General features: G+C 42.9%; 2 protein-coding genes across 2 annotated transcripts; one reads left to right on the top strand and one right to left on the bottom strand.

The window, feature by feature from the left end:
• Positions 1 to 1,456: 1,456 nt before the first annotated feature.
• LOC106814040 lies at positions 1,457 to 9,053 on the top strand. The gene is made up of 6 exons (XM_014818302.1): positions 1,457 to 1,541; positions 6,972 to 7,271; positions 7,723 to 7,884; positions 8,142 to 8,274; positions 8,451 to 8,534; positions 9,004 to 9,053. Exons 2-6 carry the CDS (start codon positions 7,098 to 7,100, stop codon positions 9,051 to 9,053), a joined length of 603 nt encoding a protein of 200 aa, XP_014673788.1. The 5' UTR covers positions 1,457 to 1,541; positions 6,972 to 7,097.
• Positions 9,054 to 9,380: 327 nt separating this feature from the next.
• Positions 9,381 to 10,052, bottom strand: LOC106814039. Its single transcript, XM_014818301.1, has one exon. It carries the CDS (start codon positions 10,050 to 10,052, stop codon positions 9,381 to 9,383), a length of 672 nt encoding a protein of 223 aa, XP_014673787.1.
• Between the last annotated feature and the right edge of the window lie 7,110 nt (positions 10,053 to 17,162).

Below are 17,162 nucleotides of genomic sequence, written 5' to 3'. Positions count from 1 at the left end.
GTGCGTGCGTGCGTGCGTGCGTGCATGCGCGCGTGTGTGTGTGTGTGTGTGTGTCTGTGTGCGCGCGCACGCGTGCGTACGTGCGTGTGTGTGTATGCTTTTTTCTCTTTTTTGTGGTAAAAAGGAGGGGTCCGGACCCCCTCGACCCCCCTCTGGATCAGCCCCTGCACACGTATTTCAGATTTCCGGCTATTCAAAGCTGTGCGGGTGTCGTGAACAGCGAGCTGTCACAAGCGGTCCGATCACAAGCACGTAATATTACTTGGTCCGCACAGAGTGGAAACATGCGAAGCACGTAATATTACGTGCTACGCAGCCAAGTGGTTAATCAGTCGCCCGACCTACCAGCCCATTCAGATCTATCTATATTCTAACTTTGGAGTCCGTATCATCAACCAGTAGTTCCTATATAGCATACAATAAAACATTTGTGTGTGTGTGCGTGCGTGCGTGCGTGTGTCTGTATTTCAGTGGGTGCTTGCCAAACAAATGGTTAATGTGTTACGTGTAAGCATCGATCATTGTACATGTATTTGTATTGACATCTCAACCATAAAAAAAAAACATGTGCAACAACTAAACTCTCCATATAACACCTTACACATAACCAGGGCCGGGCTAAGCGTGTGGGGGGCCCGGGCCACGCAATTGTGTGGGGGCCCTATAGTCTGTATTTTTTCTGCACTTTCATGCTTGCAAATTCAGAGAGTATTTCATCGTGTTTCAACAAATTTAAAATGTCACTTTCGATAGCGAGAATACTGAGGTTTACCAGTCTCTGTTGGCTCATCGTGGTTTTCATGTGATTTTTAATCAACTTGAGTTTTAATAATGACCTTTTACTGCTATAATTCGAGACCATCAATGAAAGATAGATTCTCAGAGCAATTTCGGTATTAGGGAAAGTGTCCTTCAGCTGAACAGCAAAATTCAGTCAGAGAAACAGCATGGGAAACGCATCAATTCAACGTTACATGCTAAGAATTTCGTGAATCACAATTACGACAGTTTTGTAAATTTTAGGATACTCTAAATGTGGGGGGGGGCCCAATTGTGGGGGGCCCGGGGCACGTGCCCCTGTTGCCCCGCCCTTAATCCGCTAGTGCACATAACACTACTCTACTGATAACACATGCATCACAGTCACTAACACACACACAGTCACAGTCACTAACACACACACTGTCACAGTCACAGTCACGCGCGTAGCGCGGGTTTCAGCTAGTCGTACTATAATTTGGCGAATGTTGTATGTATGTATGAAAGGCTCCGTCAGTTTGGATCCAAATAGCGCCATATTCACAGAAGAGATCGAGGAATACACGGGACGGGTTCTAAACTATACTCGGTTGAAAACCGTAAAAACGGCAAAAAAAAGACAAAAAAAAGACAAAAAAACGTAAACATTTGCCTGAAAATAGGGGGCGCTGTTTTGTTTTTCGTTCTGTTTCAACCAAGGAGCTTGGTTTCAACAGGTTTAAATTTCGTGTTGTTCTGTGTATCTGTGTTCTAACTTCTGTGTCTGTGTGTCTGAGATTTGTGTAAGCCTCATAATGTAAATAGAAATAACCATGTAATAATGAAGTTAAATATTCAGTAGCTATTTGGCCATAGTTTCCCATATGAGATGTACAAGTTGAATTTCATCAGCGTAGATTTTTTTTTGGAAGTGCAATGCTGTAGTGTACGTGTGTCGTGAACACCGATCTGTCACAAGCGGTCCGATCACAAGCATGTAATATTACGTCGTCAGGGGCGTAGCCAGGATTTTCAAAGTTGTAGGCACGACTATCTGAGCGGAGCGCGACCATCGGTTGGCGCGGAGCGTACAAGAAGATTTTTGGTTTTACAAACCCCCCAGATGGCCGGAAACGGCCCTTCCCGAGTGTTCATTCTGGTTCCCTGATCTCTTGCTAACTTGAGACACCTAATTCAATATCACTTTTAAACCCAAAAAAACACAAACGAGTTAAAATAGTGTTACGAACGAGTTAAAATGTTAAAAAACTGACAAGAATGGATCCTAGTCTTTTTCGGTGGGTAGAGTGTTGAATGAAACGGCACGCGATAGAAATGACAGCCTAGATGACAGAAGAATAGGTCACCTAATTTAGCCATATTCTTGCTACGTTCATTTCAATAGTTTTTCCTGCCTAGACTCTTAAACTCGTCCAGCAAGCTTATGGATTTGAATTATGGGTGTTTTAAAAAAAAAGATAACTTGGCCCAAAAAAGTGTAGGCCCGGGCCTACAGTGCTACATAATGGCTACGCCCCTGGTCGTCCGCACAGAGTGAAAACATGCGTAGAAATAAGCGATCACAACCACGCAATATTACCTGGTCCGCACACAGTGGAAACATGCGAAGCACGTAATATTACGTGCTACGCAGCCAATTGGGCAATTAAGTGGTTAATCAGTGGCCCGACCTACCAGCCCATTCAGATCTATCTATATTCTAACTTTAGTTTGGAGTCCGTATCATCAACCAGTACATAGCATACAATAAACATTTATGTGTGTGTGTGCGTGCGTGGGTGCGTGCGTGCGTGCGTGCGTGTGTCTGTATTTCACTGTGTACTTGCCAAACAAATCGTTGATGTGTTACGTGTAAGCTATCTCTAGTACTATGGCCCGCATTCGATAAATTGCCGCAGGCCTGCGGCAGTTTATCGAACGCGGGCTATAGTACTAGAGCTACGTGTAAGCATGATTGTACATGTATTTGTATTGACATCTCAACCATAAAAAAACAAACATGTGCAACAACTAAACTCTCCATATAACACCTTACACATAACACTACTGTACTGATAACACATGCATCACAGTCACTAAGCCCGCGCGTAGCGCTGGTTCCAGCTAGTTAGGTTAACAACTTGATATATTCTTATGTTGTGGCCGCTACCAGGACATCATAGCGTTCATGCACGTAGATAAATGATTCAAGTTAAGTTCCACGCAATAGGATTGTATATATTGGGCGGAAGTGCCACCTCCAAACTGGAGGTGGCTTTCCGTGATTGAGATAGATCTGGGTCGTTACTGCTTTACGGGGGTTTTCCTTCCTGTGGGGTCTTCGTTGGCTCGGACTATGTCACTGTACACAAACTCGCAGAAAGATTGAGGCGTCACAGTCTACACTATCGATTACTTTGTCTTTCTGTGAATTTGTGCAGTGGTGTGCATGCGGTGAGACTGCGTTGCAGAAGAGCAATTGAACGGCATTTATATGGAATTATTTATGCAGGGTTTTCATTATCTTTTATAGTAACAGGCCGAAATGCTTTTGCAACAGGCCGTGGCGGTGTGGTGGGGGGGGCAGCTAAACAAAATTGCAAATTTAAAAAAAACCTATAGATGCTCTGAGATGCAATCTGGTGTAGTCTGAGCTGCAGTAAACAGACACATTTGGATTACAGTATGGTCCTTTTTCCAATTTGATTTCTCCCGGTACATTCAGAGTTCACCAAAAGTTTCCAAATTATGACGATTTAGTAATTATAAGAGTTAGACAAGTACGTAAATAGCGTTACTCAAAAACAAAACAATGCTTCTTGTGCACATAACATGCATACAAATATACTCACCTGATTTATTAGTAGTAGCTTATAAAACACTTTCACTTTAGAAAATAATTAAAGGGACAGTAGCCTCTAGGATTTTACTGCATACAACTGTACTTACTGTGTAACAAATCGTCTATACCCACACGTATTTGTTACCAGATGCCTAATTTAATTGTTATAATTAATTACACATCAATGCTACGAAATTTGAACGGCGCCATGACACCCGCGACCGTGCTGCCACCCCGAAAAGGTTGCGTATTTGACAATTTATTATGCACGTTACAGACGGAGGGCTAATCACAAAAGTGCAATTATAATTATACCTAAATGCTATTTAACCAAAAACGATATTCATTTTAGGGCAAATTTTTATCCATATTATAACTAAACAATATGTCGGTTATGATAAGATATTACAATCCTTTTGGCTTTTAAATGAATAAATAAGAAAACACCTCGGGTCTGTAGCCCTTGGCTGGAAAGTGGTTTTGCGCAACTTATCAGATCGTGCGCTTTGAGTGCGGCCACCGTCGTTGTAATCAAACCTGTAGTCGTTCAGGTTTTAACAACTATTTAAAAAACAATATTTCTAAGGTGATTGAACATGAAACTTTTTATGTAGCGTACATATAACTAAATTAGCTGAAAAATAACCCTAGAACCTAGAGTTAAAAACTCTCCCTTTAAAGCAACTAATGCAAATAAAAAAACGGCCGAAACAGCAGAGTACAACGTCAATTCGGCCGCTGCGCCGGTTCTCTAATGAGACACTGTTTAGTGTAGCAATTATAAAAGTATAAAGACTAATAATTTTTTCTACATATTGGAATGGCCCCCAAGTTGCACAGTGCCGTGCTGTTTACCTGCCTAATATTTATTAGCTCATCTGACTAGTCAGATGCAGCTTGTAGAATGCCCGCACTGACTCGTTCCGTTCATCCTTCCGTCCGTCTGTCAATAAGTGGCAAGCAACAAAATCTAATCGCTCGAACGTTACGGTCCGATATTCGCACATTGGGGGGGGGTCTCAAACCGAGTTTGGATGTCAAAGCTGGGGGTCAAAGGTCAAAGTCCAAGACGGTGGTAAAGAAGGGGGCGAACATTCCACTCCTATAGGGAGGAAATGCAGGAATTGCGGCAAAATCGTAAACGGCCTCGACCTAGGCTCGCTGATAGTTTGTATAGATTGGCATGGTAGGAAAAAGCCGACTCACTGTGCCGAAATTGGAGGTCAAAGGTCAATTGGGCACAGGGCAGCATTTTTAAGACATTTTTATGATGGAACATGGCTGCTGACAGAGCGATTTGAAAAACTTTTGTTTTCAGCGGGTGACCTAGCATTTTTATGGCATTATTGAAAGGGACCATGAAATATACTTTGCTGCTGCATGGGCGAAGAGTAAGTGTCAGATAACTAATGGACCCTCACAGAGCGACGGGTTAAACACTGGATTTGTTGACTGTCTTTAACAAAGAATTTTGACTGCCGGGTTTGCCTAGTAAAATCTATACATGCCTGGATGTATGAGGCCTACATGTCACAGGTGAAAATTTCAAAAGCTAAATTTGTGTTAGAAGAAGTTTATTGTTCCTTAAATCGCTATTAATTTCCTATGGCATTCTGTAACGTGTGTCAGTTATGTTGACATGTAAGCGTATGCTCACTGCGCAGTGGCTACTGCCAGTGCATGCTGTTTGGTGATATGCGTACGTGTAGTTTTTGCGCTGCCGTTGAATGGTTTACAGGTGGACAGCTCTTCTATGCAATTTGCAGCCTGTAGCTTGCGTAAGGTAAACTTGGACTGAGTGCTTACCTATCTGTCTTGCAAATAGTTGCTTGCTACTACGTACCGATGAGAGCCTTTACCATCTTTAATCTGCAAGCCAACTTAGCAACGGTTACGCGCCATTCCGCGCTGGCAACTTCATAATGATCCCACACGAACATTCCCTTTGAGAAGGTTCCTCGATACCATACCCCTGTGACATTTCCACTGTTTCAGGCGTGTATGTGAACACATTTGGGACTAACAGGGTTTACTAGAATCCCACCACTCCACCACAGTAGACGTTAGATGAGCGCTGTCGCTCCGCGGCACTTGTTATTAATCATATTGATGTTTAATTTTATATCACTTCCTGCAGATAAGCCTACTTTGGGATCCTGAGCTTTATTTTCACGAATAGGAAGTAGATTAACGAGTATATATGAAATAAGGGGTCCCAAGTTTATAATTGTCCCACAATGAGATAGAAAGATGTCACTCAACAGGGTGTTACTACAGGTCTATGTCCCCCAGGGTACTGCCGGAACGTACCCTGGTAACTATCTGATAGTGATATGGTTAGGGTTAGGGAGTAGGCGTAGGCGACTCCCTAGACTCGTTAGTGGCCGGAGTAGGCGAGGTAGGGGGCCTACGGTCCGGCATATTAGATAGTACCAGGGTACGTTCCGGCAGTAGGCCTACCCTGGGGGACATAGACCCTCTCAGCATTACTACAGGCCCTACTCTATGGGGTTACATATTTGTAGCTAGGTTTTAACTTTCATATCAGTTGCAAATCGGGTACGATACTAATGACACAGCCTGCCACTCGTCGACACTTGGGCCATTTCTATAATAAATTAATATTTAAATAAACATAGAATAAGATTTAGGTTACTACCAAAGTAAAGTGCTGTATAGTAGTACTGTTACATTAGTGTATAAGGAATTTCCTGGCAAGTTGCTGCCGATATTGATAACAGGCAGCAGCAAAGTGACCTTTGTAGGAAAGCAACACTGCTCCCATAAACACGTTAGACCTCCCCTCCCTGATAACACTATTATAACTCGTGTGATCGACATAGCGTTGTGTATTTACTACATAGATAAGGTTACCATGTAAACTGCTAAATGTGTTTGAGACAAGGCTCACATTTAATCCCCCTAATCTTAACCATAACCATACAGACCCATATAGTTCCAAACCGCATAAGTAGTAATTAATCTCAACCTAACGATAGCTACACTTTAGCCTCTGTCAGCCGTGAGAATACTACATGTTCGTGTCTTGCAGTTAGTGACTGTTTATTAGAGCTAGGTACATTCTCTATAACTATGATTCTAAAGTGTCACTATAATCGCGATCGTGGCGAATTGTACCGAGAGTGGTGTTTATACCGATTGAGCTAGCTCTAGTACTATAGCCCTCGTACATTGACTGCCGCAGGCATGCGCAGCCAAGGACTCAGGCCAAGGCCAAGGCAGCAAGGCTGTCTGCGGCAGTCAATGTACGCGGGCTATAGTACTAGAGCTATGATTGAGCCTGCTTGCCATGCTTGCTATACTTATATTGCTTAATAGTAATAAGTTTAAAGAATACCTGAAGTAAAATTCAGTTCTCTGTTTGAATCAGGAGGAACAATCGTGTCATTTAGTCGCTCGGCCAGGTATGCTCACCGCGTCACAGTGAACCAATATCAATCCATCACCAGGACACGTTCACATCTTGCAAGATTTTGGCTGCAATCAAGACGGGAAAATGACAGTGGTAGTATTGGACCAGGATTATGTGATTCTTTGCACCTTGGTGACCATAGGCATGCAAATGAGTTTCTTCATTATAGCAGCAGCATTCAAATTTGACAAAGTTACAGACTTTGCTGGTGGAACCAATTTTGTCGTGTTGGCAATTCTGACATTCGTTCTCGCACAGGTGAGTACAGGACCAGGTGTACATTTTTTTGTCGGATACAGCTTGTTCTGTGGTATACTGCAGGTGATCTAGGGCTACCTAGTGAAAGTTTATTCCTTTGATTAAATATATGCTAGGGTGTGAAGCTTGGTTTTAAATATTAGAAAGTTGGTAAAACTATTATTGCAAAGAGCCATCACTGAAAAGTAACGCTGTAATCTCACCCTGCTAATTTATGTGAATAGCCCTATAGCAAGGATCTGCTCAACTGATACCAATTATGGGGCAAAAAAAACGTTTTTAGGCATTTGCGTTTGAGTAGGAATTAGACTGTGTTGGTGGTGGGGTGTGTATATATATGTATATATGAGAATGAGTGAGGTGGTTACCAGGTTAGTCATGTTGATATTGTTGGCTATTCACATTTTGTTCAAGTTCAGGTTATATAATCATGTAATTGTTCTTTTTCTAGACCTATGATACACGGCAAATCATTGTGACGACGTTTGTGTGTGTGTGGGGGATAAGATTGTCTGGCTACCTGCTGTACAGAATATTGAAGATTGGTGAGGACAGACGTTTTGATGACAAGCGGGAAAATTTACTGAAGTTTGCCGCTTTCTGGATATTTCAGGTACTTTTTTTAATGTGTTAAATACTTCAACATTGCAGTTCCATATATATAAACTTATTACAATTTTTTCTACCTAGATGCATAACTCACCTTGCTTTTCAAATGCCTGAAAATGCATTATACAGTCAACCCTGTATATACGGCTATTAGGGGGGAAACACCAAAAGTGGCTTTTTTATCCATAAGAATATGGTAAGTAGCCCCTTACTTTTATATTAATGATTAAAAAATGAACTGCGTGTTTGACTATTTTCCAGGCGGTCTGGGTGTTTACTGTGAGTTTACCAGTTATTTTCGTGAACACTCCAAGAAATTCACAAGTGAACAACACATCTATTCCAAACGTCTTTACTCCTAATGACATCATCGGCATGGTTATCTTTCTCTTTGGTAAGGCATTATTAATCATTCATATATATATCATTATATTAGATAAGTCAATGGATGAATTAAGTCAGCAAGTTTCATAACTCCTGCTGTGATCGAGTTTCGCATGCAATGCATTTTTCAATCAGAATTTTACAATGTATCATATTCAAAAATAACATCTTGTTTGTATATTTCAGGTTTACTGCTTGAATCAGTTGCTGATATTCAAAAGTTCAACTTTAGAAATGATGAAGCTAACAGGGGCAAATGGTGTGACACAGGTAGGTAATTTCATCAGGTACACTCAGCATGCAGCATTTGAATATTCATTAGGCTTTCCAGGAAAGAGCTAGCATGTTTAAGAGCATTCTATACATATTTAGTTGGGTATCCTAGAACCCAGCCTTGTAATAGTGGAAATTCCAGCTTCTCAGTCGCGCGCAGAGCGCAGGGGGAGTCGTATTAACATCGCCAAATCTAAGCATACGTCAACTAAATAATGTTTTATAGCAAGGTGCCGTGATTTAAGCCATGTTTGGAATAAACTTCGCGAGGTAGTTGACCATTCCTAAGAGTCTGAAGAGCTGGTTTGTCAGTTGGAGTCGGCATGTCTGATATGGCTCGCACTTTCCGCTCATCCGGCTTGAGTCCTTCCGGAGTGATCACATTTCCTATTTACTCGACTGTATCCACCTTGAATTGCATTTTGGTGGGGTTGAATTTCACATTCTGTTCTCTTGCCCTTTCCAGCACTATCCTCACGATCCTGTCATGCTCCTCTGGGGTTTCAGCGGCGATAATCATGTCATCCGCAATTATGCATATACCTTTCATGTCACCGAACACTTGATGGTTCCTCTTCTGGAATACATTCTCAGGAACCGGTATCAGGAATCCGGCGTATTGAACGTGCATATGAGTGAGGATTCATGGTCGAGTTGCACCTGCCAGTAGCCATATTTCTCGTCCAGGATCGTGAAGAATTTTTTGCCATGTAATTGTGCAGCAACATCTTCCGGCATTGGTCTTTTGTAATGTTCTCGTCTTATGGCCGTGTTCAAGTCACGCGGATCTAGGCAGAGTCGTAGAGAACCGTTCTTTTTCTCCACTATCACGAGACTGTTCATCTAGTCTGTGGGCTCCTCCACGGGGGTTATGACACCTTCTGCCTCCATTCTGTCCAGGGTGTCCTTCAGCTTCCATTGAAGGCTGAAGGGGACCTTCCTGGGCGGGTGAACTACTGGTTTGATGCTGGGGTCTAGCTCAATCTTATATGTTCCTTCAAATTTCCCGAGCCCTTTAAACACATCCTCATATTCTTTCATGACGTCATCTCTTGTGAGGAGTTTCTCCTCCATGACACTTTCTAGCCTTGCAATGAGCTTCAAGTCCTGACACGATTTGAGACCTAGTATTGGTTCAGAGTCAGTTTCCACTACATACAGCTCGACATCTGTGTCATGTATTTTGGTAGAGATGCATCCCAGTGGCTGAAGTTTCAACCCTCCATACGCAGATAGCACGGTTTGTGTCTTACGGAGACACGGTTTCACGTGTAGTTTAGCGTAGTGTTTCTCGGGCAACACATTTGCTTCAGCACCTGTGTCAATTTTGAATTTTATTGGTTTCTTACTGCATTCTAATTTAAGTTCTGTGTGCCATGCATCGTTAGTGCTCTGTACTTGTCCTACCTCAACATGTACTGACCCGATGAAGAGGGTCTGTACTGGCAAATCTTCTTCCAACGCGTGAACTTTACCGTGCCCGTATTGCTTCCAGTTGCTACCACCACGACACATATTAGCAGAGTGATTTTTCTTCTTACAGTTGTGACAGTCCTGTCCGTACGCTGGACATTCGTTTTTTTCGTGTGTCTTACCACAGTTCCTGCAGTTGAATTTTGATGCAGCTTGCGGCTTAGGTTTGTGGTGAAACTTCCCAGTCTGGGACTTAGCCTGGGGCTGAGAGTATTTCTGTTCCTTGCTCGATACGGCATTACTCGCGGTAGCAACTTTTTCTATTTATCTGAGCTGTCTGGTGCTTGCCTCGGCGGCCCTGCATAACTAAACGATCCTGTCGAGTTTAGGATTGTCGGAGTCTCTCAATAGCCTTTCCTTGAGCCTGGAGTCTACCACACCGAAAATTATCCGGTCACCAATCATGTTATCTCTTTGTGTGTCAAAATCACAGTTTTTGTGAGATTTTTTATGGTCAGTTACGAATTGGTCTATCGTTTCCTGTGTTTTTTCTTGGCTCACAGTACTCACTAAAATTGTGTAGAACTACATCAAGACTGTCCTCATATGTGAAGGTATTGTAAATTTCTATTCCTTCGTCTCCGATCGTGTGGAGTAGTATAGCAACCTTCGTAGCACCATCTTTGCTTACCGCACCTGACGCCGTGAGGTAAAGCTCGAAGCACTGCCTCCACCTTTTCCAATTCTCTCCGAGATTCCCATCGAAATTGAGCTGTGATAGGGTTTAAACTGTTCCATTTTAGGTGTGAATTTCGTAATTATTCTGACACCATGTTATATTTTAATAGCAGAAGAGCGCCATTAGGAAAGCACAACAGAATTTATTCGCATCTGATTGGTTGATATTACATTCGAGTAATCCGGGTACTTATGATGTAGTGCATATATATGACAATTTTATTACAGGTATGGACTATATGCAGCTACCCCCCTGATTCTCGCATTGATGTTAGTAAGAGGGGAATTATTTGTGCCTAAAGGCAGTCCAGCAATAACGCAGAATTCATGGACTATTGTTTTCACACTTGACTTATCACCTGTGAAAAATTATATGTTGGGAATTGATAAACAAATTGAATACCTATTCAACCAACGTACTGAACGCTCACCTCCCGCCGCGGCCAGCATCCCTACTAACAATGCTGATTCCCGCACACCCACACGGAATGTATATAGAGATGCAATTAGAAAATGGTTACACCCAAATGTTACAACATCAACACAGATACCACCACTCAATAACACAGCACAATTATTACAGCAACACTAGATAGACGAGAACAACGAACAATTCCCTGACATAATCAAAGTTTTTATTAAGAAGCAATGCAGCTGATTTTAGAACGCACTATACCGCCATCTATCGGAACGCATTGATGGCCGGGCTAACTTCTGTTTTTTTACTACCAGACATCGCGTTAATAGATCCCTATTACCATTTGTCGGCCGTTTCCAAAAAAATATTGTATGGGGTAGCAACTAAGGACGATTTAAATGATTTACAAATCTAGATTATCTAGCTTTGAGATAACCCAAGGGGCCTGTCAACACGCAATTGAACATTCCCTTACTTTAACCTTACTAAAACGCAAGTTAAACTTAACCATGATACCTTGAACGAGCTTATAGACAGGGTAGAAACCATGCGAAACTTTGTCAATAGTATAAATAGCCAACTCCTAACTTTGGCTATTACTGTTAAAACTAGGACTGCAGCGCGATAGTCCGACTGCAAACGACTATTGATATGATGATTTTAACCTTACAAGATGTCACAAATATTGTAGCCGACTTAGAACTCATGAACCAGCTGCCTCACAGGTAGACTACCTATATCACTGGTGCCACCAACACACTTACAAAACATTCTTCAGAGCATTAAAAAAGTCATTCCAAATTACCTCGCGATGCCTAAATATAAGCCACTAGACGACACCATTTTGTATTTCTACAGATTACTACAGACAATAGTCATACCAGTACAAAATTCTTTTCACATACTCACATTTTTACCTCTTAAGCATGTTTGACAGATTTTGATCATTTTCCAAATTTTACCAGCGCCTGAATATATTAATGGCACCCAAGCGAATGTTTATTACGTACTTGATAAAGAATACATCGCTTTCGCGCAAGATAAGACACGCTACTTCTATCCCAAATAAAACCTAGTAAGTAAATGCCACCACGAAACACATAACATCTGTCAGGCAGAATCCGAAATTTATTATGTCAGAGGCTCAAAGGATTGCCTAGTAGCACTTTTTTAAAACACATCAATCACATACAAACCTATTGTCGGTGCAGGGTAAGGATTCTTTCTAACCCTAAACATCTAGTTACATATATTGGTAACGGTCACTGGCTTTTGTCACCGGCAAAATCCTTTCTTTTAATGATTTCATGTCAGGCTACAAATGATCAGGCACCTATTATTACAGATGTACAAATATCGTCAGGCCAATTTGNACTCTGAGAAAACCACTCTCGCGATCTTTTTTATTTCTTGAGCTTTCTTTAGCACTTTCTCCATTTCGCTTTCACCCCCCCCCACTCTCTCTCTCTCTTTCTCTTTCCAAGCCTCTTCCCCATCTCAATCTCACTCAATCTCCCCGGCGTCTCTCTCTCTTTCTCTCTCTCGCTATTTCTCTCTCTCTCTCTCTCATGCTTTCTCTCTCTCTCTTGCTTTCTCTCTCGCTCTCTTGCTTTATCTCCCCCTTTTCTCTCTCTCTAAATGTTGTTTTCTCTCTCGCTCTCTTTTCCTCTCTCTCTCTCTCTCTCTCTCTCTTTCTCTCTCTCTCTCTCTCTCTCTCTCTCNTTCCACGTTGCGTGGGCTGCATGGCATGGGTGTATGCAGGGGGGGGGGGGCGTGGGGGGCGTACGACCCCCCCCAAAATTTTAAAAGGTCCACATTTTTTCCAAAGACATTTTTTTCGAGGGCCTTTTTACAATGACATAAATGAAAAAGATCAGGTACCAGCAATGAGTCCAAAGACATTGCCAATTGCGTGACGTAAATCTATCCCAATTCCAGCAATTCTGAAACTGAGCCTTTTTTTAAACAAAATTTTGTTTCATAAAAGAGAGACAAAGACAAGACAAGATCAAGACAAGACAAGATAAAGACAAAAAGTTCAAAAAACTCTGTTTTAAACAGATAAAAAAAATTGAAACAAAATTTTTTTGTTTTAATTAAATTGTCAGGGGCGTGTACAGGGGGGGTCCAGGGGGTCCGGACCCCCCCTGCTCGCGCAGAAAACGCATCTAAGGAGGTCTAATTTCAAAAAATTTCTGGGGGAGGGCCCCCCAGACCCCCCCTTCGCGTGCTCCCAAGTTTGGGTTACGGTTAGACCCCCCCTGGTACAAATCCTGTACACGCCCCTGATTGTATTGACATTGTAATCACATCTTGCTGCTATTTCATTGTGAAAAGGTCCAAAAAATTATGATCACGACCCACCCAGAAAAAATCCTGGATACACCCCTGTATACATACAGCGGTGTACCCCGTATAAGGTATAATCTTCAAAGTCCAATGTACTATATCAATGACAAACACAGGGAGATTCAAAGTTAGCCAAAATCGATAGATCTATCAACACAGCGGATTGCAGCAGAAAAGATTGCAGTAGGCCCTACCAGGTAATTAAAGGGAGAGCTTACTCTAGGTTCTAGGGTTATTTTCAGCTAATTTAGGTTATAATTACGCTATACTACATAAAAAGTTTCATGGTTCAATCACCATTAGAATTTTTTTTTTTTAATGTTTTAAAACTAACGACTACAGTTTGATTACAACGACGGTGGCGCGACTCAAAGCGCACGATCTGATAAGTTGCTCAAAATAAGTTGGGTACAGACCGAGGGTGTTTCTTATTTATTCATTTAAAAGCAAAAGGATTGTAATATCTTATATAATTAAACGACATATAGTTTCAGTTATAATATGGATAAATTTGCCCAAAAATTAATATCGTTTGGTTAAATAGCAAATTTAGGTAGCCATATAAATATAATTGCACTTTTGTGATTAGCCCTCGGTCTGTAACGTGCAAAATAAATTGTCAAATCAGCGGGATCTGTAAACCAACAAAATAAAAAATTCTTGCCTTAACTCTTTCTTGGATGTTCGAGGTAAGTGTTGTGAAATTGTTGTTTTGTTGGGGGGTCGTGACAGTGAGAATGGCGCTTTGGCAGTCCGAGAAGATTCTGAGTTTTGATATGGTGTGGAGCGCAGAGTAGTTGACTGCGAAGTCCACTGCAAGGAATATTTCTTGAAGTTCTCCGTGATAGCTGCTGCTTTTACACGAGACTGCCTTTCGGATGGCGATGGCTTGGCTGTTGATGCCATTTGCGTAGACGATGGCTGCCGCCCCACAGGGTCCAGGATTCCCGAGAGCTGATCCGTCGGTGAAGGCAATTATGGTATTTTCGTCAGTCTCCCTCAGCTGTTCCTCCGTGATTTTTCGTGCCTTTTCAGCTTGGGTGGTCGATCTGTTCTTGCTGTTACCGAGTGTGTGCCATGAGTTTTTAACCCTGGTTACCATCGTCGCATTAAGCGTGCCCAAGCTATATTGTGGTTCGTGGTCTACCCGTTCCGGTGAGAAGTTCCTGCATAGGGAGTTGACAGCCATTCTGATGTGGTGTAAAGGGGTTGGCGTTCGGGGATCCATGAGGACTTGGTTATCCAGGTTGTGTAGTACCATGCAGCGGAGAGGGTTGTCATGGGGCTTCCTCAGGATGCGAATAAATTCGTGAGCCAAGATTTCCTGAAAGCGGAGTCTCGGCGGTGGTACATGCGTGAGGACTTCTTGGGCCGACGCTGGTGTTGAGTTGATGGTGCCAGAGGCTCTCAGTAGGGCTATGCTTTGCACTCTGTAAATTTTCCGGAGTTGTTCCTCGGACGCGCAACACCAGATGGGGTACGCGTATTCCAGATGAGGTCTGATGCATGCCTTGTAGAGTGCGATCCCGATCTCCATTTTCATTCCGCCTATGTCCGCCATGAGCGCGCTGATTCTTGCCAGGACTCCGAATGCTTTCTCGGCTGTTTTGTCAGTGTGTTCTTGGAACGTGGAGATGCTAGCCACGTAATTCTCCTTCAATCCACAATACGTGGCCGCACATAGAGCATCATCGTTACTTTCGACACACGCCACCTTCAGAGGATCCCTTTAAGTTTTAGCTTTTTTTTCTCCGTCATTCCATATTGTAATTCTCTCCCTTCCTCTTTAGTTGGTAACTTGAGGCTTTTTCCACTGCGATCCGCAGGGTTGATCCTTCTATTCGTTCTGTCTCTTTTCGTCTTTGATATAGTCTTCCTGACCTTGCGAAGACTAATATTTGCGACGTTACATAGTCGTGTGATTTCTAGTTGACACAATGACTCTCCCTGGGGTAACAGTGCAACCGGTGGCAGCGTAGACACGTCAGAGTGGCTACTCAATAGGTGATGCTGATCTGATATCGCTGCAGTCTCAACAGCATTCTTTGCATACGCGGTGACACTTTCGCGAGGGGTTTCTTGATAATTCCGGTGAGCGGCTTGTGATCGGATTGCACTTCCACCTGCCTCCCGTAGACGTATTGGTGAAATTTCTCACAGGCAAACACTATTGCCAGTAGCTCTTTTTCGATTTGAGCGTAGTTACACTCTGCTGCCGTCAGTGACCTAGACACATAGGCTACTGGACCGTCTTGCAGCAGGCATGCACCAAGCCCATTCTGTGATGCATCGGCTTGTATTTTCACCGGTTTTTTCTGATGATAGTAGTGTAGTACGAGTGCGCTGGTCAAGTCGCCTTTGATGGCTTGAAGGGCCTTCTCATGTGTCGCATCCCACACCCATGCATTATCTTTCTTTAGCAGATCTCTGAGCGGTGCCGTGATTTCAGCCATGTTCGGAATAAACTTCGCGAGGTAGTTGACCATTCCTAAGAGTCTTTGGAGAGCTGGCTTGTCGGTCGGAGTCGGCATGTCTGCTATGGCTCGCACTTTCCGCTCATCCGGCTTGAGTCCTTCCGGAGTGATCACATTTCCCATGTACTCGACTGTATCCACCTTGAATTGCATTTTAGTGGGGTTGAATTTCACATTCTGTTCTCTTGCCCTTTCCAGCACTCTCCTCACGATCCTGTCATGCTCCTCTGGGGTTTCAGCAGCGATAATCATGGCGTCGGCAATTATGCATACACCTTTCACGTCACCGAACACTTGTTGGTTCCTCTTCTGGAATACTTCACTGGCTGAACAGATACCAAAAGGCATTCTCAGAAACCGGTATCGGGAATACGGCGTATTGAACGTGCATAGGAGTGAGGATTCATGGTCGAGTTGCACCTGCCAGTAGCCATCTTTCTCATCCAGGATCGTGAAGAATTTCTTGCCATGTAATTGTGCAGCAACGTCTTCCGGCGTCGGTATTTTGTAATGTTCTCGCTTTATGGCTGTGTTCAAATCTCGCGGATCTAGGCAGAGTCGTAGAGAACCGTTCTTTTTCTCCACTATCACGAGACTGTTCACCCAGTCTGTGGGCTCCTCCACGGGGGTTATGACACCTTCTGCCTCCATTCTGTCCAGGGTGTCCTTCAGCTTCAGCTTCCTGGGCGGGTGAACTACTGGTTTGACGCTGGGGTCTAGCTCAATCTTATATGTTCCTTCAAACTTTCCGAGCCCTTTAAACACATCCTCATATTCTTTCATGACATCATCTCTTGTGAGGGGTTTCTCCTCCATGACACTTTCTAGCCTTGCAATGAGCTTCAAGTCCTGACACGATTTGAGACCTAGTATTGGTTCAGAGTCAGTTTTCACTACATACAGCTCAACGTCTGTGTCACGTATTTTGGTAGAGATGCATCCCAGTGGCTGAAGTTTCAACCCTCCATACGCAGATAGCACGGTTTGTGTCTTACGAAGACACGGTTTCACGTGTAGTTTCGCGTAGTGTTTCTCGGGCAACACATTTGCTTCAGCACCAGTGTCAATTTTGAATTTTATTGGTTTCTTACTGCATTCCAATTTAAGTTCTGTGCGCCATGCATCGTTAGTGCTCTAAACGGACTAATCCTATAAACGGACAGCCCCGATAAAACGTTATATCATTACCTTGTCCTTTTACCTTATCACGAGCGTCCATGTTTATTACGTTCA

Source organism: Priapulus caudatus, unplaced genomic scaffold (assembly GCF_000485595.1).
Source record: "Priapulus caudatus unplaced genomic scaffold, Priapulus_caudatus-5.0.1 Scaffold860, whole genome shotgun sequence".
NCBI classification, from domain to species: domain Eukaryota; kingdom Metazoa; phylum Priapulida; class Priapulimorpha; order Priapulimorphida; family Priapulidae; genus Priapulus; species Priapulus caudatus.
Note: the sequence above shows the minus strand (reverse complement) of the source record. Positions and strands in the feature narration are given on the sequence as shown.

Excerpts from the sequence above, each read along its gene's own strand:
- LOC106814039 (XM_014818301.1), bottom strand. The coding sequence starts at position 10,052 with ATGTGTCGTGGTGGTAGCAACTGGAAGCAATACGGGCACGGTAAAGTT.
- LOC106814040 (XM_014818302.1), top strand. The coding sequence starts at position 7,098 with ATGACAGTGGTAGTATTGGACCAGGATTATGTGATTCTTTGCACCTTG. Across the intron at positions 8,275-8,450 it reads CATGGTTATCTTTCTCTTTG|GTTTACTGCTTGAATCAGTT; the intron begins GTAAGGCATTAT and ends TGTATATTTCAG. Across the intron at positions 8,535-9,003 it reads GGGCAAATGGTGTGACACAG|CACTATCCTCACGATCCTGT; the intron begins GTAGGTAATTTC and ends TGCCCTTTCCAG.